At 40.7% G+C, this 26,453-nt stretch overlaps 1 protein-coding gene across 1 annotated transcript in view; it reads right to left on the minus strand.

Moving 5' to 3' along the window:
* wdtc1 (WD and tetratricopeptide repeats 1) overlaps positions 1 to 26,453 on the minus strand; it is a 46,269-nt gene that overhangs the window by 3,708 nt on the left and 16,108 nt on the right. Inside the window, exons 11-14 of the mRNA XM_060847245.1 lie at positions 14,168 to 14,264; positions 6,785 to 6,958; positions 1,560 to 1,795; positions 164 to 338 (exon numbers count right to left, since the gene is read on the minus strand). Of these exons, the coding sequence (XP_060703228.1) occupies positions 164 to 338; positions 1,560 to 1,795; positions 6,785 to 6,958; positions 14,168 to 14,264 (682 nt within the window). The remainder of the gene's footprint in view (positions 1 to 163; positions 339 to 1,559; positions 1,796 to 6,784; positions 6,959 to 14,167; positions 14,265 to 26,453) is intronic.

Consider the following 26,453-nt stretch of genomic DNA (forward strand, 5'->3'; position numbering starts at 1 on the left):
CTTTACCTACAAGTAGGGATATAGTAGGCTCGGAATACAATTTCAATCCTTTCAAGTCACTTTTTTGCTGCAGTAGATTCAAAACTTGATTTCCGTATACACTCCAAATGGTTTAAGAGTCTGAAACAACACCTTACTGCCTGAGAGTAAATTAGGAAATTACCTCCCGAAGAAGTTGGCTTCTTTAATATCTGTGGTGGTATTACAGTGGCCACAATACCGTGACTTGTAATCATAACCTCGTTCCCTCAGAATCACTTCATCATCGGAGATGGAATCTTTCCTGCTGCTTGATCGGATACGGATTGGGGTGGTTGTTCCTGCCTTCTTCTCATCAGCTGTAAAACCAGGGAAATAAAACAGGAACTCAATTCAAACAATGGTTACATAAGATAAACTTACTAAAATTGAAGTTGCCATTGCCCTCTCTCCAGGGCTGGTACTGTCAAGGTACTTAAGCTAATCAAAATGGACCTTTCATTCATGTTGAAGGTATAGCTAATAACAGGGGGTTAACAGCTACAAACTGCCCATGTCTCCATGAATCCAATTGTACCAGCTCCTATTCAGTATCAATGGAGGAGGGGCTGTGGAGTTAAGTCACTCGCAACAGAGTTTATAGGCTGCTCTCCCAGCCCAGTCTTGTACTTCCCTGGTCTATCCCTATCACCCTTCTTGAATGATGGTGCCACATTTGCTACCCTCCAATCCTCTGGCCAAGTGGAACTTTGCTTTCCAATATTTTAGATTTAAAATCCTGTCCTCCTACCATCGGAGCGCTTCCACTCTCGTACTTCATGCAACTTTTCCCCCTCTGACCCTGGGGTTCATGCAATTTACTGCTGTCTCTGATCCCTCACCCCTTTACTGGTTGATTGAGAAAGGTACTGTTGCACTGTCTGCTGGAACACCTTCCTGTTCTCTAATTCACTATCCATCTTTAAAAATGATCTCAAAACTCATAATTCCAGATTTCTCCTAGCATGTTAGATGACCTCAACTACCTCTTTCTGTGGTGTGGATAGGATATATTAAAGGCTTCATTAAATAAATTGTATTGTTGTCTGGCAAACTCTGATAGATCACGAAAAATCAGAAGCAGTGCAATTTAGAAACACAGGAGGCAATACATTTAGAAAGATAATTTGAGATTTTAAAGGAGCGGAGGAGTCTAGAGGGTAAGATTAGACTAGATGGGATATTAAAGGTTATGGGGTGCAGGCACAGAAGTGAGATTAGAAAAGGCTGAATAAAACACTGAATAAAAATTATGAATGGACTATTTGTATGCTGGAACAGTGCAGTTCCACAAAGTTTAATTACATTTTAGCAATTTCAATAAATTCTAGATGTCTGAGCACCCCATCACACAGCTAGCAGCTGGTAACTGGTGCCAGTAAATCCAAATTAGGAGAGCTTGTGCTGGCACTCCCACTATATCTTTCTCCACACAGGGATTTTATTTTTACAAATACAGTCTTACACTCTTAGTTAGATTATTTTATCCTCTAATGTACACAAATAAAGTTGAAGAACAAAAAGACATTGTCAAAACTCACAGTTGTCAGTCTTTGCAAAGAGCACAGCCTTGATATCTCGGTCCAACGCATCACAGGCGCTGCTGTGGGCTTGTTCAGGAAAGCGGCCCTTAAAGTCATCGAGGCACTCCAGAGCCTCAGTAACATACTTTAACTCAAATAAACAACGTGCTAGACGGAAGTGGGCCTTCAGGTGGGAGGGATTCAAAGAAATTGCTTTCAAGCAATCTCTAAGGGCATCATAATGGTCTCCATCCCTGAAGACAACAGAAATTGGACACTCTAATCAATAAACCAGAGGTCATGCTGTCAAAATTACTGAGCAGCTAGCCTATCTTTATAATGAATAGAAGATCAATATAGATCAGATCTAATAACTGAAAATACCAAACAAACAGAAGTACATTTAAGAGAACACAAGTGATCTTAAATATTTTGCTGTTAAAATTCTCATGCAGTGAATGTGAGATCCGAGTACATCGAATCAACCACAAACGAAGACATTTCAATTTTTAAACTTCTGACTCTAGATGGGTACATGAATAGGAAGGGTTTAGAGGGATATGGGCCAAGTGCTAGCAAATGGGGCTGGATTAGTTTAAGATATCTGGTCAGCCTTGACGAGCTGGACCGAAGGGTCTGTTTCCGTGCCGTACATCTCAACTTGGGTGCTGACTGCCAAATGTCATTAATAAATGGCAGTCTTTAAAAATACCATTCCATTGTTTGCAACTGACTGACTGCAGAGTAGAAATGATTTTCTGACATTATTACATTACCACCAGGCTGTTATGCATTGAACCACATGACTAAAAGTTTTTATTTCACTTTATTTTTCAGAATATTGGGTGATTTGGTAAGATTACATAAATTGCTCAAGTGGTTTGCTAATCAACGGCATTATCAGTCAGCAATGTCGTATGGGATAGAGTTACACATGGGCAAGGCTGGCCAGATTCCCTCTTTTGAGGAATATTGGTGAACAGGTTGGAATTTTACAAACAAAATCCAACAATTTTCCTGACACTAACTCTCAGATTAAAACAGATTTACTAAAAGTAAATTTTAGCTTTTCCATGGTAGGATTTGAACTCTGGCATCATAACCATTATCAATCATCTTAGGCAGCCAGCATCTGCTCACATAAATGTAAGCTACAGGTCTCAGTCAGAGACTATTGTTAACAAATGAACTCAAAAAAAAATTAAACTTCAAATCAAAAGCTTAATGTTGCTTTTTAAACAAAGTGATACGCAATAGTCTAAGGGTTTTAAAATTCACCCCCCAAGGTTAAGAATGTTTTAAATCGTATGAGATGGCAGTTATATTAAATTCTGGGGGATGAGGAGTTATTTTACAAAACAAGACCCAGGCTGTGACTCTGCTGAGGATACTAATGAAATACAGCTTCTACTTGCACTCAGTGTCCATAAATCTCTGGTCTATTTAGCACCTTCTTAACTCTGTCCTTCTGCTCAAGCTTTGTGGAAAGAACCTAGAGGACAGCATGGCCAAGCACGATCATTCATGAACTCTAACACTTCTGTGGCCTTCGACTGTGTCAATTAAGATGGACTACGGACAACCTCCTTAAAATTTGTCCAACTTCAAACTTATCACCAAACTCTGCCTAATCCACGATGAGATTCAAACTGTGATCCTCCCAAATGGAACAAGCTTAAACCCCATCTGAGTGAAGACTGGGGTCAGACAAAGTTGCGTTATCACAGAAATAGAACAATACAGCACAAGAATGAGCCGTTCAGCCCACAACAAGTGTTATAAAGCTGCAACTTGACATCCTGACTCTTGTACTCAATTACCCCGCTAATAAAGGCAAGCATGAAATACATCTTCTTTACCAACTTATATACTTGTGTGGTCACTTTCATGGAGTTATGCACATGACACCCAAGATTCCTCTGTACATCAGTGCTGTTCAGGGTCCTGCCATTAACTGTATGAGAGATCAAATTTTCAGGAAAAGCAAAGCGCAGCACCTCACACTTACACTACCTGCCTTTTCTCTACCCATATCTGCAACAGATCTGTATCCTGCTGTATCTTTTGGCAACCTTCTACTCTATCCACTGATCTTTGTGTCGTCTGCAAACTTACTAACCTACCCATCGACATTTTCATCCAAGTTATTCATATCTATTGCAAACAGCAGAGGTCCCAATATGGATCCCAGCAGAATACCACTAGTCACGGACCTCCAGCCGGAAAGACACCCTTCAACCACTACCCTCTGCCTTCTACCGGCAAGCCAATTCTGAATGCAATCAGCCAAGTCACTGTGGATCCCATGCATGTTAATCTTCTGGATGTGCCTACCATGAAGGAGCTTACTAAAAATCCACATAGACAATGTCCATTGCTCTACTCTCATCGTCACCTCTTGAAAAATTAAATCAAGTTAGTAAGACATGACCTGCCCTGCATGAAGCCATGCTGACTGTCCTAATTAGACCATATTTTTCCAAATGCGCATCAATCCTACCCTAAGAATTCTCTCCAATAGTTTCCCAATCATCGATGTAAGACTCATCAGTCTGTAGTTTCCTGAATTATCCCCATTTCCCTTCTTGAACAGAGGAAACATTAGCTACTTGCCAGTCCTCCAGGACCTCTCCAATGGCCAGTGAGGATACAAAGATCTTGGTCAAGGCCCTAGCAATCTCCTCTCTTGCCTCTCTCAATAACCTGAGTAGATACCATCAGGGTCTGGGTACCTATCCACCTTAATGCTCTTCAAGAGATCCAACACTACTTTTTGCTTGATCCCAAAATGCCCTTGCATATTAGCAGGCTCCACACTAATCTCACTATCCTCTGTATCCTTCTCCTGGGTGAATACCGAAACAAATTACTTATCTAGGATCTCACCCACATTCTCCGCCTCCAAGCACAAGTTCCCTCCTTTATCCTGGAGTAGTACTACATTCTCCCTAGTTATCCTCTTGGTTTTATAATGTATGTATAGAATGCCTTAGGATTCTCTTTCACCTTACTTGCTAAGGTCTTTTCATGGTCCCTTCTTGCTTTCCCAAGACGTTGCTTAAGTTCTTTCCTGTTTTCTTCATATTCCTCATGGCCCAGTCCAATTTTAGCTTCATAAACCTTACATATGCTTCTTTTACCCTTCTGACTAAATGCACAACCTCCCTTGTTATCCAAGGGTCCCTCACCTTGCCATCCTTGTCTTTCATCATTATTGGAAGATGCCAGTCCTGAACTCTCATAACTAGGTCTTTAAACAACTCCCATGTGTCAAATGTAGACTTGCCCAATAACAGGTCCTCCCAATTAACACTCCCTAACCTCTGTCTAATACTGATATAGTTTGCCATTCCCCCAATTTACTACCTCTCCACAAGCTCTTGACTTATTCTTACTCATAGCTTTCTTTAAAAACGTAAGGAGTTGTGATCACTCTTTCCAAAATGCTCTCCCACTGAAAGGTCAGTCACCTAGCCAGACTCGTTAGCCAACACAAGGTCCAGTATGGCCCCTCCTCTAGTTGGATGATCCATGTACTGTGTCATCTTCTTGTATGCACTTAAATTCTGCCCCATCTAAGCCTCTTCCTCTCAGAGGGTCCTAGTCAATATTGGCAAAGTTAAAGTCACCCATTATGGCAACCTTGTTATTGTATCAACCCTCTTCTCTGCCTCCCTCACTATAATCAAAATATTAAACATGAAAAAAAGAGGGCAGACAAAGATGAGCTATTTCCACTGGTTGTGGATTCCAAAACTTAGGGAGCATAGTCGGAGAATTGGGGCAGACCTTTAGGAGAGATGTTAGAAAGCACTTCTGTGCACAAAGAGTGGGAGACGTTTGGAACTCTTTTTCGTAAATGGCAATGAATGCAGGACCAGTTAATTTTAAACCTTTGAAATTTTTTTTTGTTAAACAAAGGTATTAAGGGATACGGTCTGAAGGCAGGTATATGAAGTTACGCCACAGATCAGCCATGATTTCACTGAATAGTGAAACAGGCTTGAACGGTTGAATGGCCTTATTCCGTTCCCGTATAATATTTCAAATCATCTCCAGCAAATAACCAACAAGTCTGGAAATAATCTACACAGCAGATGGGAATCTTTTGAATTCACACTGCCTTCAATCTAAAACTAAAATCATTGCAGCTCCACTAGGCAGGTGACATCTTCTCCAAAGTATGCAAGAAAATAGACCTTTCACTTAAAGCTTAGAAACAGGGCCTCTTCCAACCAGTTCCCATAACACTTTCTCCCATTTATCAAGATCAGAGTTAAAATCCTTGAAAACATGCATTGTTTTCCATATTACTCAGCAAATGCAGACAAAGATGGAGGAGGTGAACTTCATCAATGTGCCAGGTTAGCCTTCAACCAACTTGGGAAAAGGGTATTTGGGGACCAGGATCTTAAGTTTGAGACCAAGCTCACAGTTTATTGGACATCAGTGCTTCCCCCACTTGTACAGGTTTTAGAGACAAGGACAACCAATAGCAGGCACTGCTGGAGACGTACCACTAGCACTGCCTTCACAAGATTCTCCAATTCACATGGCAAGAAAGACAGTCGACAGCCTTATGTGTCCAGTGTCAAGATCATTTAAAACCAGCTCCACAGAGCAGGACATGTGATTTGTATGCCTGACAGCAGACTATTGAAGTAATTGTTCTCCTCCAAATTCAGACATGCAAGATGAGTCTCAGGATGACAACAGTACTTTAAGGATGCCCTCAAAATATCCCTGAAGCAATCAAACATCTCCAGCAACTGGTTTCCTATGTCTCCAAGCACCACCCGACCCAGATGTGGCGAGTCTGCAAAGTGTGAACTGGTCTTATTTGCTGTCTCAGAATTCAAAAAAACTGAAATGGAAATAAATCATCCTCAATCCTGAAGGGCTTCCCAAGAAGATTACATCACTCTCTACCATCCTGCCACATTGATGCCTACCTTCCAAAGTCCAAATAGTTACTCCTTACTTTGACTCATCGCTTGAAATCCTTCCCAAAGGTTACTCCTATTTTCACTTGGGCCCAAAGTTTTGCCAGGTTGAAATTGAACAAAACTCACTTTCATATTTGCAGAATTCCACTTTGTGTAAATATTAAACAGGTAAAAGTGCAGTCATGACAGTTTTAGTAAAAGCATGTCAGAAAAGAAAACACAACAGACGTGTATTGTCAATTTTGCCACTCCAGTTACAAGAGACAGCTCTGTTACTAGCGCAAGAATGATCCTTACCACTTGCGCTTCATGAAGGCTGCTGCTCGGTTGCCATAAAGCATGGGGTTCCCAGGTGCTTGCTGAATGGCTTTGCTGTAAAGTTGGATGGCCTGTGTCCATTGTTGTCGGGAGAAAGCGTCATTTGCTTGTTGTTTCAGCCTCTCTAAGTGAAGTGGCAATTCATAGGGAACACTGCAAGAAGAAAATAAATGAATTGCAGAACTGACAAGTGTTGTGCAAGTGTGTTAAAAAATGTCCACAGTTGGCATTAGTCATACCTGACACACACTTTTCAAAAGTCAGTTGCTTGTTGCTTTAAGGATGTCAGAAACAGATTGACCTTTCCTGAACCTCCCCATCAGGTATAGGCACCAGCAGCTCAGACCAGTCAACCTGAATGCTACATGGGTCCAGTGATCACCAGATTGAGAAGAGTGACAAAATATCAATGTGATGGGGCAGAGCTCTACTGCGGACCGAGACTAGTAGAACAAGTTTTCCTTAAAGGATATGTCTCTTCTACTCAGTATAGCAAGCTGTTGTTCTCTGTGGAATTGAAATGTGACCATATGTACAGCAAAGTGACCCATTGCCCAGAATTAAAAAGGACACCGATGAAACAATTGGTTCATACACACACTGAAACCTACTAGCCCTCCAACTAATAGAATAATCACCATCACAAAATAGCCATAATATCTGTTTTATTGTAGAAAGTAAATAGCAAGAAGTAGGGGACAGCTTTCATTGAGCTGACAAAACTCTATTCCAAAACTCTCTTCATATTGTTTTGGACTATTCTAGACCACTCAAAACATTCTTAAGCAGGCAGCTCAGACCACAACTTTGCAATTTGTTTCAGTTAGTGCACAGTGAAAGTTTCCCCGATTAAGTTAGCTAGGTTGACTACTAGATTTTAAAACAGACAAAAATTTATTCACAAAATTACACAATGAAACACACAAAAAAAAGAACCCTTACAGAACTTAGCCTATCCAGCCAGACTTAAATTATGATGTTCTGAATATACACAACAGTCCCAATAAGCAAACTCCCTTTAAAAACCAATATAAATGGAACACATGTTTACAGGTTGAAGTTAGAAGGAGAGAGAGAGAGAGATATTCCACACAGCTCACTGTTGAACTTCTCACCAGGTCAGACTGAACTAAAACTACTCAGCTCAGCTAGCTAGAGCGCTGACCACTCCCCTTTCATTATACAGGTCACATCTAAAACATGAGCGAATTGGCCTGGAGTCACATCTGTTTACATATAAACAAAAGGCCTCTCAAAATCCTTTTCATTTCTGTACCAAGCCAGACTGATCGGAGCCTGACCCAGTTTATTGCCTCTCTGGGGAAAAGAAAGTCAAGGACAGAGTCTCCTTGAGCCAAGGAACAGCTTTTAGAGAAAAAAAAGGACTAGCTTTGTGACAATGTGATCATGTGCCCCATCCATTATAATAAATCTCTTGTGCAACATCTAAGGCCTTGAAATACTTCCTAAAATGTATAGCCAGAAATGGCCTTAATATAACAAATGTGTCCTAACCAATGTTTTAAAGACTTAGGATATATTTTTATATATTTTAAGACTTTTTGTAGTATCTGTGTCTGCCTAATAAAAAGAAGCAACCCTTTTTAAAGCAACTTGTCCTGTCATCTTCAAAAATAAGCGCCTTTCCACCCTCAAATATCTCTCTCTGCTTCCACCACCTTTGAAACTGCACCATTTAATTCAGTGTTTCTACCAAAACGCATCATTTCACACCTATTTACATTTCATTTACAATGTGTTAACCCATTTCGTCAGTCTATCTACCTTCTCTTAATGGCTGTTATTAACCTCATTGCTTACGACATTTCTGAATTTGGGTTGTCTCTAAATTTAGCCCAGCTCCAGACAATTAACTTACACATCAAAAAAAAATGCACTGCCTCTAGTGCTGATCTCTGTGTAGATCACTGTTCCTTGCACACAATGGAGCCACATCCATTATTTAATCCTATAAAATGTGCCTTTATTTGTCAGTTGATATGAAATAGATTTCAGACTTGCTCTTCAATCAGGCATTAATGCTTGAATTTCCAGAATAATCAGGTTCAAACAGGATAAGTCAGGAAATGAGGAAGATTAAAATACAGCCATTATCAAATGATACTGAAACTGGCAGCAACAGGAGTAGAGTATTCAGTCCCTCCACTGTCCGACTGAGAAACTGTAAGATGGACAACACTGTTGCTATGATTACTCTGCCCCCATCCCATATCACTTCTCCCCATCCAGAAATATTAGATCTGGGATTCACTTGGGAAATGACCACAGCCCTGACAGTATTTCAACGACCAGCATCCTGAAACACAATAACCTGAACACTGCTTCAACAGTCTTTAGATTATAAAACCATGTGCAACTTTAACACATCCTACTTATAAACCTTACTTCCAAGGTCACAATTGATGTATTCTATGTCAAAGTCCAATACTAAAATGCCCAATGACAACATTTATATAAAAGCAAAACACTGCTGATACTGGAAATCTGAAATAAACACAAAATTGCATGGTAAAACTCAGCAGGTCTAGTATCATTTCTGGAGACATAAATAGTGAATATTCCAAGTCTAGGATGACTCTTCTTCAGAACAGTTCTGAAGTAGTCATACTGGTGTCTCCACAGATGTTGCCAGACTTCAAGGTCATACCATGCATTTTCAGTGTTTGACAACATTTACACGGTTGTAAAACCTCCTCACTCTTACTATACCAACTTCTCAGACCCCGCTGAACCATCTGAACTCAAACTTCTTTCAGAAACTGTTTATAAAATCATAATTTCTCTCCCTTAGTAACAAGGTTTTACAGACAAAAATTAAAACTATGTAGAAAAATATTAAAATTTAGTATGACAAAATGAACCTATTGAATTGCCTACATTTGTTGGGTAGTACAGAATGAGAATGGCTGAAAAAATACATTTTGTCAAATTTTTTTTTTATCTTGTGCTCAACAAGACCACGAAGAACCAGCCTGCACTTGCAACATAGCATCCAACATTAGATGCGATTTGGCAATTGGATAATATTTGTTGGATAATCCCAACTGTGCAAAGAACTACACAAATAACCAATTTAGAACTGTCAGTCAGGCTTACAGCATGGCACACAAGTGGTAATTTTCTTCACAAACATATGTATGTACACGCCCTATATTGGTTTTAACTCAACAAAATAAGTGACAGCCAAGCGCGCTGGTTCATTGTCCAGACCAATGTCTTGACTAGAATCAATTTCTGGTTTTAATTTTAAATAAAGCTTGACATTCTCCATGGCAACACTTCTACCAATCAGCATCCACTTACCAATCAACATTCTCCTCATACCATATAAATGTTGGGTTTCCTCTTTTTTGGTATTCTTGCAAATTGTCCTAATGAGTACAAGTCGAAAAGCTTCGAAAAAATGTGAATTGCCTATGTTTTAACTTCATTGATGTTTTGTTTTACTTCATGGTTTCAAGTGTCTTCAAAAGTGTGAATAATAAAGTTCAATAACCGATCTCAGCCTTCAACCGCTTCGAAGATTGGAAAATTCAGCAGTGTGCCTTCTGAAGTAAGGCTATTCCTTGGTGTTCTGGGGAAATATTTATTCATCAAATGAACATCACTAATGACTGCTGTTTCATTTCTCATTCCTGTTTTCCAGAACTTGTCATCCATTACTTTCTGCAAAGTTTCCTACATCACAATAGTGACTTTACTTCAGAAAGTACTCATTATAGGATATCAAGGTTTCAGTCACTACCATATAAATGCAAGTCTTTACTTCTTGCTTTTATGTAAGGAGGTGATTTTTTCCTGCTTATCCAAAAGACCTTAACAATTCAGTCTGCAGTTTGTTTAAGCTGTCCTTCAAGTGTGGCCCATATAAAATACCAACAGCTTCTCTACGGAGAGATGGTTGCCATTTAAAATACCTGGAATTGGAAAGAACTGAGGCCTTCCTGATGAAGGGCTTATGCTCGAAACGTCGAATTCTCTATTCCTGAGATGCTGCCTAACCTGCTGTGCTTTGACCAGCAACACATTTGCAGCTTCTTACTTTATAACATGCCAAAAGTAATTTACTAAGATTGGATTTACTTTCATCACTTTTTCTTGCTTTTCCCGATATAGGTTACCTAAATCTCGGGGTGCTGGGAGCAATTTCAAAGCTTGCAGATAACACAAAAGTTGGAAAAATTGCAATGTGTGAGGACAACAGTGCAGAACTCAAAAGGACACTGACAAACAGGAGTGGGTGGGTAATTGGCAGAGGAGATCAAATGCAGAGATATGTGAAGTGATGTACTTTGTACCTGGGTGTATATTAACACAGATCATTCAAAGTATTTGGGGGGGGCAAATAAAGAAAACAGTAAATAAAGCGCACACTGTCCTCAGCTTTATTAATAGGGGCATAGAGTACAAATGCAAGGAAGTGATATTGAATTTGTACAAGACACTTGTTAAACCTCAGCTGGAGTAATGTGGTGCCCACAAGGGTACACATTATAGAAAAGATGCAAATACATTGGAGAGTGCAAAAGTGATTTACAAAAACAGTTCCAGGAATGAGAGATTTAGTTAGAAGTACAGACTGAAGAAGTTGGGACTGTTTTCCTTTGGAGAACAGATGGCTCACAGGAGGTTTGATAGGTTATCAGAATGGCTTCAAGAGATGTGCAAAAGAAGCAAGGATGAGGTGAGAAAAATGATTTTCACTCTGTCAGTAATTAAGGTATGGAATGTATGACCTGGAAGTGTGGTAAAAGGAGATTCAATTGAAGCATTCAAAAGGACATTGGATGATTATTTGGACAGAAATAGTGTGTAAGGTTACAGGGAGAAAGGAGATTGGCACTTGGTAATATTGCATGTTTAAAGAGCCATTGCAGGCACAATGACCTCCTTCTACATTGTAACAGTCTGTAATTCAATGAAATACCCATAGTCAGAGTTGATGCAGATTAGCCATAACTGGGATTAAACAAAGAAGCAGGTGGAAGGGTTTTATTCCTAAAACCCAAAACTCTAACTGGTGAGCTATGGAGCGTTTAGAGTAAGAAAGTCATAGAGATGTACAGCATGGAAACAGACCCTTCGGTTCAACCTGTCCATTAAATACTATTAAATGTGTGGCAATTTAATCACTTTCATATGAGACAAGCAGTTAAATGCACTCATTGCTTTATTGCAGGACTATAATGTATTTTTAAACAATCTTAAGACATGTCATGGAGCAGGTGGGACTTGAACTCTGGCCTTCTGGTTCTGAGGAACAGACATTACTACTATACTACAAGAGGCCTGGCACATTAATATTGACAGACATTGGCTCCTGTACCTTCTCTACAAGGCTTATAGCCTTACCCCATATCCTGATTATGCCAACTCTGCCTCTTCAAAGCTGTGGAATCTCAATGTCAGCTAGACTTCAGGACTCCATTCCACAATACTCCACTTCTGGATTTAAGGGTCCCTTTTATCAGCATTGTTCAGCTGGTAGCACTCATCTCTAAGTAAGAAGAGTGGGGAATTCAAGTAATTTCTGGCTTCAGATGATATTCCACTACTTCAGTTAGAAGTGCTGTGTTTCAGATGAGAAGTTAAGTCAAAGCAGAATAAAAGTATGAAAATAGATTCTCTCAGGTGGATGCATTACACTGATTTTAAAAGAAGCAAAAGGAACTTGTATGCTGATGACAATATTTATCCATCAAAATGTTAAATACGTCATTATTATCTTACTGTTTTTTTGGGGAGGGGGGTAGGGGTGAGAAAAGAGTGGGAAGAGGAAGGGAAGAGCAAGGGAAGACAGCATGCTTACTGTGTGAAAAAAATAGACATTCCTGTTTCCAATTTTACAACAGTGAACATCATAGTGTCATAGAGATGTACAGCATGGAAACAGACCCTTCGGTCCAACCTGTCCATGCCGACCAGATATCCCAACCCAATCTAGTCCCATCTGCCAGCACCTGGCCCATATCTCTCCAAACCCTTTCTATTCATATACCCATCCAAATGCCTTTTAAATGTTGCAATTGTACCAGCCTCCACCACACCCTTTGGCAGCTCATTCCATACACATACCACCCTCTGTGTGAAAAGGTTGCCCCTTAGGTCTCTTTTATATCTTTCCCCTCTCATCCTAAACCTATGCCCTCTAGTTCTGGACTCCCCGACCCCAGGGAATAGACTTGGTCTAACTATCCTATCCATGCCCCTCAAAGTTCTGTAAATCTCTATAAGGTCACCCCTCAGCCTCAGACGCTCCAGGGAAAACAGGCCCAGCCTTCAGCCTCTCCCTGTAGCTCAGATACTCCAATCCTGGCAACATCCTTGCAAATCTTTTCTGAACCCTTTCAAGTTTCACATCTTTCCTATAGGAAGGAGAGCAGAATTGCACGCAATATTCCAACAGTGGCCTAACCAATGTCCTGTACAGCCGCAACATGACCTCCCAACTCCTGTACTCAATACTCTAACCAATAAAGGAAAGCATACTAAACGCCTTCTTCACTATCCTATCTACCTGCAACTCAACTTTCAAAGAGCTATGAACCTGCACTCTAAGGTCTCTTTGTTCAGCAACACTCCCTAGGACCTTACCATTAAGTGTATAAGTCCTGCTAAGATTTGTTTTCCCAAAATGCAGCACCTCGCATTTATCTGAATTAAACTCCAGCTGCCACTTCTCAGCCCATGGCCCATCTGGTCAAGATCCCGTTGTAATCGGAGGTAACCCTCTTCATTGTCCACTACACCTCCAATTTTGGTGTCATCTGCAAACTTACTAACTGTCCCTCTTATGCTTGCATCCAAATCATTTATGTAAATGACAAAAAGTAGAGGACCCAGCACCGATCCTTGTGGCACTCCACTGGTCACAGGCCTCCAGTCTGAAATACAACCCTCCACCACCACCCTTTGTCTTCTACCTTTGAGCCAGTTCTGTATCCAAATGGCTAGTTCTCCCTGTACTCCGGGAGATCTAACCTTGCTAATCAGTCTCCCATGGGGAACCTTCTTGAACGCCTTACTGAAGTCCATATAGATCACATCTACTGCTCTGCCCTGATCAATCTTCTTTGTTACTTCTTCAAAAATGTATTTGAAAAAAAGCACAATGTTGGCTGTAAACTGTTGCGGGGCACTGAGGAAAGAATAGGGATAGTAAGAACAAAAATGTGGTGTTTTTTTGCATGATTGTTAGATTATATTTCAAGTGTCCTCTAATCCCAGGACTGTTCCACTGGCCCAGATTCAACACTTGCCGGTTTTCAAACCAGGTACAGTGCTGCCAGGATTAGTGTGTATCCAGTCTCAACCCACTGTCCAAGTAGAATGTTCTCTTACCTGCTTTGTGGCCATGCTTCTGACAGCCTGAAGCCATTACTGTGGAGATGGATTCCATTTGTAACTCCATTTGTTATTGATTTTCCGTTCTGTAAATCTGCAAGGTGAAACATCACTATTATTAGATTCCCTACAGTGTGGAAACAGGCCTTTCGGCCCAACAAGGCCACACTAACCTTCCGAAGACTAACCCACCCAAACCCATTTCCCTCTGACTAATCCACCTAACACAATGGGCAATTTAGCATGGCAAATTCACCTGACCTGCACATCTTTGTTGTCTGTGGAAAGAAACCCACGTAGACATTGGGAGAATGTGCAAACTCCACAGGTCGCCCAAGGCTAGAATTGAACCCAGGTCCCTGGTGCTGTGAGGCAGCAGTGCTAGCCACTGTGTCACCCCTGGCTGGACTGTAGTTTCACAGCAAGTGCACAAGTCTATAAATATGGCAACTTAGTAGGATGGTTTCTCCCCACATAGAACCCACTCAGTTCAACATGTTGGAGCAGTCTTTTTTCATTTTCCTGCTCTTTCCTATATGCATTAATGTGCCCCTTCCATGATTTTTCAATTGCCACTTAAATGAAGTTGTAAAATGCTGCAGAAGAGAGTTTCTTTAAGAGGAGTAAAAAACAAAATAAAAATAAACCTCAGCAGGTCTGTTAGCAGCTGTTTGGAGAGGAACGGGGTTAATATTTCAGGTGTGACTTTACATCAGAAGCAGTATTTCAGTGTTTTCTGTTATATTGCTACTTCTAAACAGAAAAAAAATGGCCTTCAATAACTTTGATGTTCCACGCATGAACAGATCAGTGGTTAGTAATGCTAATCCTGCAAAGGGAGGGAGTGATTAAAAGAAATTGTGGAGGGGGGATTCAAGATGGCGGCGACCCAGCAAGTCTGAGTCTACAGTGCTCCTCCCAAGACTTGGGCAAAGTGGGTCACCCACCCCCACCGCACTCACCAAATCATTTAAAATAGCTATTTAATCTAATTAGTTGTTTAGTATTGAATTTAAACAATTTAATCTTCAGTAAAAATGACTAAAGGGAAGGGAGCCCGCAGCTCTCAGCAAGCAGGAACCCCTCCCCCACCCTCTCCAGCTGCAGCAGAGGCATCCGCAGCCGACCTGGGGGACTTACCTATGGTGGCGAGCCTTGTGGAAATCATCTCTAAACTGGATGCGAAGATTGACGCTTTTATTGAAGAATCCCGAAGTCGATGGGACTCACTCTTGGCCCGCGCGGCAAAAGCACGACCGAGACATTAAGGAAATTGAGCGCCGAGTCGGAGGGGCGGAGCTAAAGGCTGTGACCTCCGAGACTACAGCACAATCGGCCGTGGATTGGGTCCGGACTCTTGAACAGCGAGTCCGGACCTTAGAGAACCACATTGACAACATCAAGAATCGAGATCGTCGAAAAAATATTCATTTGCTGGGCCTTCCCGAATGGGAAGAAGGCAGCCAGCTTACAGCGTTTCTCGAACAGTGACTCCACAGCTTTTAAACCTGGAGGCTGGATCAGGCCAGGTAAGGGTAGGGTGGGCCTACTGGGTTGCAAAACGTGGGCCAGGCTCGAACCAGCGTCCCCGCCCGGTCCTGTTCTGACTGCAGAGCTATAAGGAGAGGCAGATACTCCTAGAAGCCTCTAGAAATCTTGGTAAAGATCCCCAAGCCATGATCTATAAAGGTTCCAAGATCATGTTATTCCAGGACTTTTCCCCAGCTCTGGTCCAAAAGAGGAAGGCATTCGATGAGGCGAAGAAGTGCTTAAGGGACTTAAATATTCAGTACTTCTTACACTACCCAGCGACGCTACACTTTAACCATGAAGGATCTGTGTATAACTTCGGATCGCCGGAAAAGGCTAAGGAATTTTTGGACTCTCTCAGATAAATTGTAAGAGATAATTGGTTTGCCTTCCCCCCCCCACACCGGTTTATATCCCCCCCTTTTCTTTTTTTACCTTACTGTTTAATATTATCTTGGGGGGTGGGGACAGGGATTTACTTATTTGTTCTCTACTTAATGATTTTCTCCCCCCCCCTTGGTTTAGGCCGGGGGGTCTAGTTAACGTTGATGGGGGGAGGTGCTTACCTTATTCTATTTTACCTCTGTCTATGGGAACAGGGTTGTTTTCCCTTGTTATTTTGTATTATTATATTTAATTATTACTTGTTGAGGTTGTAATTTTATAGTTATATATGTTTAATCATGGTATTAACATTACCAAATATATCCAGGTGTTGGTCTGGTTGGGAGGGTGGGGGTAGGGTGCTCACTGTTAACTCTAGCTCTGTAGTATATTTGAATATTCCTCATTCTATTGAGGAGCACCTGGGTCAAGGGTGGGGCACTGGTTGGGAGAGGATACGATGAACCTTTGAAAAGGAAGTGTTACCCCCTGGGAACAAGGGGAAAAAAAAATCTCCATTTAAATACGTTTTTTAATTCAGAAATAGTTTTTTTTAGAGAGCCTTTATTTTTGTGAATTTTATATGCGCTATGCTCGGGATGTTCTGGATAGGTTTTCCTCTCCCGAGGGGTCTCGGATTTGCCCGGACGATTATGGTTGATCGGTCGGTTAAGTGGTGCACCTGGAATGTCAAGGGGAGTAATTCGCCAGTCAAAAGGAAGAAAATATTATCAAATCTCAAGAAAGAAAGGGTTGATATAGCTCTCCTACAGCAGACAACGCTTGCTGGATGAACAACGCTTGAAATTGCGACAGGGTGGATTTGATCAGGCCTTTTTTTCTTCTTTTAGCTCAAAAAGCAGGGGAGTTGTTATTCTTATTCGGAAGAATTTCCCTCTGAAAATCCTAAAACAGATAAAAGACGAATCTGGACGATATATTCTGATTAAAGCCCTTATAAATGGAGAGGAATATGGGATTTTAAATTTGTATTGCCTTCCCCCCGGCACACCCTTTAACGGAAGCCTTCTCAAAATTGATGGCTCTCGGTGCCCGTCATACAATTATAGGGGTAGACTTTAGTTGTATTATGGATCCAGAAATAGATAGGATTCCCAAGAGTACTGCAGGAATATCTCCCAAATCTAGACAATTGGTGGATTTGAACAAAGAATTAGGATTAGTAGATGTATGGAGATGTCTTCATCCACAGGGCAGAAATTTTTCTTTTTACTCCAATCCACATAAATGTCACACCAGAATTGATATGTTCTTTGCCCCCTCGATTTTTAAAATTCCATATCATCCTGTAAATAGGTAGTATAGCAATTTCTGAACACGCTGCTGTATATATGGAAATCAAGGCGAGGAACAATGGGACATCCCCTCGGCATTGGCGTATGGACCCCTTCCTGATGAAAGATAGTAAATTTGTAAAGTACTTCTCTCAAGAATTTAAAACTTTTTTCGAAATTAATTTAGGTACGGCTAGCAACCCATCAATGATGTGGGAGACCATCAAAGTTTACATGCGAGGTTTGATCATCTCCTACTCAGCAACCCAGAAAAAATTAAAGGGAGAACAACAGCGTCTGCTCAAAGTTCGCTTAAAAACAGCTGAAACAGCATACGCTGATAGACCTTCTATTATCAAATTGCAAAGGATTACGGCCCTTAGGACAGTTCTAAACACCACGCTTACCCAAACGGCTAAGAGGGAAATATTATTTGCAAAACAAAGGTTATATGAATTTGGTGATAAACTGGGTACATACTTAGCATTTCTTGCAAAGAAATAAAAAGGCCCCTCAAACTATCACATCTATCAAGGGAAGTACGGGTATTTTGACTCATGATCATAAAAGGATTCAGGCAATCTTTAGAAAATTTTATTCTGATTTATATAAATCGCAGGATTGTGAAGACAGGACTAGGAGGATGCAATCATTTTTTAAAAATTTGACCTTTCTGGACCTAACTCCGGAACAGGTATCGGTCTTAAATGCTCCCCTAATAGTCCAAGAAATACTTGACACAATCAGGCAACTTCAGAGCGGTAAGGCACCTGGCCCAGATGGCTTTCAAGCTGAATTCTATAAAGTATTTACAGGAATTTTGGCTGGTCCACTTATGGACATGTATACAGTCAGGGCTTCATTGAAAGAGGCAAATATATCTCTTATCCTTAAAAAAGGAAAGGACCCAGAAGATTGCGCGTCATACAGACCAATATCCTTGCTAAATGTAGATTTTAAAATCCTTTCTAAAACATTAGCATTGATACTAGAAAAGGTATTGCCACATATCATAAAAGAGGAACAGACGGGGTTTATTAAGGGCCATAGATCATCCAATAATATTAGAAGGGTTTTGAATATGATTCAAGCCTGCCGTCCGGGAAAGATACCAGAAGTAGTCGTCTCATTAGAAGCAGAAACGGCGTTCGATAGGGTTGAATGGTCATATTTGTTTTACACATTGGAACGGTTTGGCGTTGGAAAGGTGTTAATCAAATGGGTCTCAACATTGTATCGTGATCCCAAAGCAGTTGTGGTTACCAATGGACTAGGCTTGGATAGCTTCAGTGTGGGTAGGGGCTGCCGTCAGGGATGTCCTCTCTCGCCATTGTTATTTACGCTAATAATTGAACCACTAGCAGAAGCTATACGGGCTGATCCTAATATAACAGCCCCGAGGATTGGTACAGGTAAACATAAAATTACCCTCTATGCAGATTAATCTTTTATTTTCAGACAAGAGGAAAATCATTACCGATCACTGTAAAAACCCTATAATACTAAACACAATTAAAGCTTGGAATATAATGCGGCAAAATGAGGGCAACTCACATAAAACATCCCCCTATGCTCCGATAGTGGGAGCATGGGGATTTCAACCAGGGTTTACAGATGCCACTTTTAAACTCTGGAGATCCAGGGGTATCTCATGTTTAGGGGACTTATTTAAAGAAGGGGTCCTGATATCTTTTGAACAGCTGCATCAGAAATTTGGATTACCTAATGGAGACCTCTTTCCATACTTCCAAATTCGAGATTATATACAGAAGAAGACTATGTTATTAGATACTCTTTATAAATCATATAGAGAATGTAGAGTGCTACAACCAATGGGGGTATCTTCTATCAGTACTATTTATCATTTATTACATGAAGTAGTATTGGGAGATATGGACAATCGGCTTAAAACATGGGATCAGGATTTGGGACTAGAAATCTCTACAGAAACATGGAATGACATTTGGGAAAACGCCAGAAGAATCACCATCTGCAACAGAACTCAGGCTATCCAGCTGAAGATACTTCGTAGGGCCCATATAATACCGGATTGATTGATAAAATTTAAGGCAGGAACATCTCCAATGTGTCCCAAATGTAAAATAGAGGTGGGCACTCTTGTACATTGCTTATGGGCCTGTCATAAGATCCGTAATACTGGACTAAAGTAGCAAGTACCCTGACAGAAATTTTAGGAATGGAAATTAAAGTGGATCCTGTATCTCTCCTTTTGGACTTTTTGAATTTACCCTCCCTGGATATGCACAGGAAGAGATTATTTTCTATTCTCTCTTTCTGTGCAAGGAAAAATACTTTGGTAAACTGGGTGGCTGAGGGCCCCCCTGGACTTTCAAATTGGCACAGATTAATTATGGAATGTATTCCCCTTGACTTCCTTACAAATATGGTGCACCAAAAGACCGAATTATTTCATAAAATATGGCAACCCTTCTTGAATTATATAAATACAGATATTTCGGCTATCTTAACAAGGGCTTTTATTTAATTGAGATTGCGAACCTGGCTGGTCCGGGGCCCCTTGGGAGAGGAATCCTGCATGAATACTGGTTTTGTTACATTTGATGTTAACACATTCCGAGCATGTATCTCACTATTCAATTTCTGTGTTATCTGTTGATTTTTTTCTCTTAGTTGAATAATGTAAGAGACTTAATTATACACTCTGGTTAGTTGTAGGTTAGATTAGTAGTTAGTGGAGTTCTGTGTTTTCCTCTCTCGGTATTTTTCTTTTGTTAAATTTTGGTTATTATTTATTTAAGATTTAATTGTATATCAATGTTTGTACTTGAGATTTGTTTATTTTTGTAAACTTGTAAAAATGTTAAATTTCCAATAAAAATATCTATAAAAAAATTGTGGCCAATTTCAAGAAAATCTGATGAAGTTTCTCTACAAATTGTAAAGTCAATTAAGTCGCAAAATGTTGTAGCTATCCAGATCAGAACTACCTTTCATATTCTAAATGTCCTCTGTCACGATCTCCTAAAGCATATTCAATATTTGTTACATTTGCCAGTATCCTTTTTCAGGCCAGCAAAGTGAAAGGAGATAACTAAATCTTTGGTAGCTAACCCATCTTTTTGCCAATGTTTATAGAGTCAGTCAGTCAGAGATATACAGCACAGAAACAGGCCCTTCGGTCCAACTCTTCCATGCTAACCAGATATCCTAATCTTATCCAGTTCTATTTGCCAGCATTTGACCATACCCCTTTAAACCCTTCCTATTCATATACCTATCAGATGACTTTTAAATGCTGTAATTGTACTGGCTTCCACCACTTCCTCTGACAGCTCATTCCATAAATACATCAGCCTCTGTGTGAAAAGGTTTCCCCTTAGGATCCTTTTAAATCTTTCCCTTCTCACCTTAAACCTATGTCCTCTAGTTTTGGACTCCACTACCCCAGGGAAAAGACATTCACTCTATCCATGCCCCTCATGATTTTCTAAACTTCTATAACCTCACCCCTCAGCCTTTGATGCTCCAGGGAAAATAGCCCCAGTCAATTTAGCCTCTCCCTACACCTTCCAATTCTGGCAATGTCCTTGTAAATCTTTTCTGAATCCTTTCAAGTTTTGCAACATGTTTCTTATAGCAGGGAGAACAGAACTGAATGCAGTATTCCAAAAGTGGCCTAACCAATATCCTGTATAGCCATAACATGACCTTCCAACTCCTACACTCAATGCACTGACCAATAGAGACAAATACACAAAACACCTACTTCACTGTCCTATCTATCCACGACTCCAAGGAACTATGAGCTTGTACACCAAGGTCTCTTTGTTCAGTAACACTGCTCAGGACCTTACCATTAAGTGCATAAGTCCTGCCCTGATTAGCCTTTCCAAAATTTAGCACCTCACGTTTATTTAAATTAAACTCCATCTGCCATTCCTCAGCTCATCTGATCAAGGTCCTTGCTGTATGCCTAGTAGCCTTCCTCGCTGTCCACTACATCACCAATTTTGGTGTCATCTACAAATTTACTAACCATACCTATGTTCATATCCAAATCATTTGTATAAATGTCAAAAAGCAGTGGTCACAGCACCAATCTTGTGGCACACTGCTGATCATAGGCCTCCAATTTGAAAAGCAACCCTCCCCCATCACCCTCTGTCTTCTAACTTTGAACGAGTTCTGTATCCAAATTACTAGTTCTCCCTGCATTCCTTATGACTTAACCTTGTTAACCAATCTACCATGAGGAACTTTGTCGAACACCTTACCAAAGTCCAAATAGATCACATCCACCGCTCTGCCTTCATTGATCCTCTTCATTATTTATTTAAAAACCTTAACCAAGTGAGATTTCCCACACAAAGCCAGGTTGATTTCCCCAATTAGTCCTAGTCTTTCCAAACACATGTAAATCCTGCTCCTCAGGAACCCGTCCAACAACTTGCCCACAACTGATGTCAGGCTCACCACTCTATAGTTCTTGGAGTTTTCCTTGCTACCTTTCTTAAATAGTAGCATCATGTTAATCAATCCCCAGTCTTCTGGAACTCACCTGTGGCAATTGATGATATAAACATCTCAGCAAGGGGCCCAGTAATCACTTCCCGAGCTTCCCACAAAGTTCAAGGGTACAGCTGATCAGGTTTCAGGAATTTATCCACTTTTATGTGTTTTAAGACTAGCACCTCCTCCTTTGTAATGTGGACATTTTTCAAGATGTCGTTATTCATTTTCCGAAGTTCTCTAGCTTCCATATCCTTCTCCACAGTAAACACAGATGCAAACTGCTCATTCAGTATCGTCATCACCTGCAATTCCACACTACACGACCTTGCTGATGTTTAAGGGGCCCTATTCTCTCCCTGGTTACCCTTTTATCCTTAGTGTATTTGTCGAATCACTTTGGAGTCTCCTTAACCGTATTTGCCAAAACTACCTTCTATCCCCTTTTTGCCCGCCTGATCTCCCTCTTCAGTGGACTCCAACTGTAGAACATAGAACAATACATCACAATGTTGTGCCAAGCATTTATCTTTATTTAAGATCAGAGTTGAGAGTGTGTTGCTTGAAAGGAACAGGTCAGGCAGCATTCAAGGAGCAGGAGAATCAACGTTTCGGGCCAGAGCCCTTCAGCAGAAACTATTCCTTAATTTAAGATCAACCTAACCCACACATCCATGAATTTACTGCCGTCCATGTGCTTGCCCAGTAGTCGCTTAATTGTCCCCAATGTCTCGGACTCTACTACCACGGCTGGCAGTGCATTCCATACACCCACCACTTTCTGCGTAACCTCTGACATCTCCCCTAAACCTTCCTCCAATTACCTTAAAATTATGACCCCTAGTGACAGACATTTCTGCCCTGGGGAAAATGCTATCTACTCTATCTATGCCTCTCATTACTTTGCATACCTCTATCAAGTCACCTATCTTCCTTCATTTCTCAAGTGTGAAAAGCCCGAGCTCAACTCCACCGCTCTTCATAAGACAATCCCTCCAATCCAGACAGCATCCTGGTAAATCTCCTCTGCACCCTCTCTAAATCACCTACATCCTTCTTAATAATGAGGTGACCAGAACTGGACACAATATCCCAAGTGTGGTCTAACCAGGATTTTATAGAGCTGAAGCAAAACCAAAGCACCATACGTCATCTTATCAACTCTATCAACTTGGGGGGCAACTTTGAGGGATCTATGTACATGGACTCCAAGATCCCCCTCTTCCTTCACACTGCCAAGAATCCTGTCTTTAACCCTGAATTCAGCATTCAAATTTGACCTTCCAAAATGAATCACTTTACACTTATCAAATTTGAACTCCATCTGCCACTTCTCAGCCCACATTTCTGTTGTGCCTTTCCTGTAGAACAACTGGTCTCAATTTATACTTCACTTACTAACCCACCCTTGCTCTTCTTCATCAAAGTCATTTACAAAAACTACAAACAGCAGAGGCCCAAGAACAGATCCCTGCTGGGCACCACTGGTGACCGAACTCCAGGCGGAATACTTTCCATACCTCTTAACTTTCTGAATGAGCCTACCATAAGGAACCTTATCAAATGCCTTATGAAATCCACATACACCACATCCACTGCTCGACCTTCATCAACTTGTCTCGCCACATCCTCAAAGAACTCAATAAGGCTCGTGAGGCATGATCTGCCTCTCACAAAGCCATGCTGACTATCTTTAATCAAACTATGTTTTTCCAAATAGTCATAAAACCTATCTCTCAGAATCCTTTCCAGTACCTTGTTTACCACTGATGCAAGACTGAGTGGTCTGTAATTCCCAGGGATTTCCCTATTCCCTTTCTTGAACAGGGGAACATTCGGCTCCCTCCAATCAGCCAGTACTACTCAGTGGAGTGAGGATGCAAAGATCATAGCCTGGTCCAGCTCTGCGAATTTATCTATCTTGATGCTTCCCAGAATTTCCAGCACATCCACTTCCTTAATATCAATCTGTACCAGCCTATTAACCTGGTCCACAGTGTTCTCACTATCAACAAGGTCCCTCTCTCTAGTGAATACTGAAGCAAACAAAAACTTATTCAAGGTCTCCCATATCTCTTCAGACTCCAGGCACAAGTTCCCTCCACTATCCCTAATGAGCCCTACTCTCTCTGACCATTCTCTTATTCCTCTTGTATGTGTAGATTGCTTTTGGGTTTTCCCTAATGTTTCCCACCAAGGCTTTTTCATGCTCCCCCCTAGCTCTCCTCAGTCCATTTTTGAGTTCTTTCCGAACTACCTTGTAATCCTCTAAAGCTGTACTAGATCCTTGCTTCCTCAACTTTAAGCAAACTTCCTTTTTCCTCTTGACAAGAAGCTCCTCTTCTCTTGTCATCCTAGGCTCCTTCACCTTACTATTATTTGCCTGATTAACTGGGACAAAGTTATCCAACACAATGCGTGGTCCTTAAAGAGCCTTTACATTTTGTTGTGCCTTTCCCACAGAACAACTGTTCCCAATTTATACTCCACAGCTCCTGTCTAACGGCAGTATAATTTCCCCTTCCCCAATTAAATAACTTCCCATACTGTCTGCTCCAATCCCTCCCCATGGCTATGGTAAAGGTGAGGCAGTTGTGGTCACTGTCACCAAAATGCTCTCCCACCGAGAGATCTGACAGCTGGCCTGGCTTGTTGCCTTGCACCAAATCCAATATGGCCTTCCCTCTAGTCGGTGTTTCTACATATGGAGTCAAGAATCCCTCCTGGACACCTGACAAATCTGTACTCAGGAGGTTCCAATCAATATTGGGGAAGTTGAAGTTACCCATAACAACTCTGAACAGCAGATTTTGGGTGGGGATTTCTATAGAAAACACCCAAAATGACTGCCTCCTTCCTGTTACTGATTTCGACTCACACTGACTCAGTAGACAACCCTCCTCAATAACCTTTTCTGCAGCTGTAATGCACTCTAATTAACAATGCTACTCCCTCTCCTCTTTTACCCATCTTTCTGTTCTTTTTAAAATATCTAAACCCTGGAACTTCCAGCAACCATCCGTGCCTCTGTGAAATCCATGTCTCTGTTATGGCCACAATATCATAGTTCCAAGTATTGATTCATGCTCTAAGTTCATCACTCTTATTCCTGACACCCCTTGCATTGACACAGACACTTTAATCCATCTCTTTATCCGAGCAACAGTGTGTCCTTCCTGACAGACTCTCTGCCCATTCCAACAACTACCCTCTGATCTGCAGCTCTGGTTCGCAACCCCCTGCCAAAATAGTTTAAACTGCCTTTACACTCTTCTAGGGATTCACTCAATCCCTGCTATCTATACCTGACATATGCTACCTTCTTATTCTTGACCAAAACCTCAATTTCTTGAGTCATCCAGCAATCCTTGTACCTAGCCTTGCCCTTCGCCCTAACAGGAACATATTGTCTCTGGACTCACATTATCTCATTTTTGAAGGCTTCCCATTCTCCAGCCATCCCTTTACCTCTGAAACCTTCTCCCAGTCAACATTTGAAAGTTCTTGCCTAATATCTTCCTTCAATTTAGAATTTTAACTTTTAGATCCGGTCTATCCTTTCCCATCACTATTTTAAAACTAAGAGAGTTATGGTCACAGGCCTCAAAGTGCTCTCCCACTGACACCTCAGTCACCTGCCCTGCCTTACTTCCAAATAGGCTACATTTTGCTCCTTCTCGAGTAGGTACATTCACATATCAAATATGTTGACCATATTGTTTAACTGAAAGGAAAATATGCAAGAAAAATCACAACTCTCTGCTTTCTATCCCTTAGATAATTACATATTCAACCAGCTACAGATCTGTTCCATCTACTTTTAATTTTCTGAATAATTCTGCTTTATTTTATCAAATTTCCTAAATTTTCAAATATACAAAATCTTCATTACTATCTTTATTCTTTTTACTCCAAATAATTCAATGTAAATTAGATACAATTTACTTTTAACAAATCACTTTGAACTAAGTTGAAGGCATGTACAATACCTCCAAGACAGTAAATGCTGTTCTGAACTGAGCGCTTACAAGCACTTGTGTATATGACTAGATGGCAGTCCCAGAGTGTACTGGAAAATTGAAAGTATGTAACATTTGGCTGTGAAATGGATACCTGAGCTTTGGTTGCAGTTTGGACAATAATTTGAATTTAACTGATCAGTTTAAATTATGCCCCAGTATACAAAAACTCAATTGAGTTTGAATTTATTGTTTTGCCAACATTGAATCAATGAGACAATCAGATGTTCGGGGTATATATAAAAATGTGGACATTTTAAAAATTGGAGAGAGAGAGAGCAACTGCCATTGAGACGGATCCAAGAAGTTAGGAAACACTTGTTATCAAAAGGTACTTTATCATATGAAACATACTCACAGTAAAAAGACAGATGATGACCCAAGGAATTCAGCAGCCAGAAGAATGAAGTCATAGAAGTCAACAGCGGCTGTGCATTATTGAAATTAAGTTGACGTAATTTTAACAAGTATCTTATTGGAACTGCATATTGTGATGAGTTGGAGGCAGGTAATAAACAGTTAAGAGAAAGGGGGGATTAGCATTGTGAATAGTCGTTGTTTAAT

The sequence above is a fragment of the Hemiscyllium ocellatum genome, chromosome 30 (assembly GCF_020745735.1).
Source record: "Hemiscyllium ocellatum isolate sHemOce1 chromosome 30, sHemOce1.pat.X.cur, whole genome shotgun sequence".
NCBI lineage: Eukaryota > Metazoa > Chordata > Chondrichthyes > Orectolobiformes > Hemiscylliidae > Hemiscyllium > Hemiscyllium ocellatum.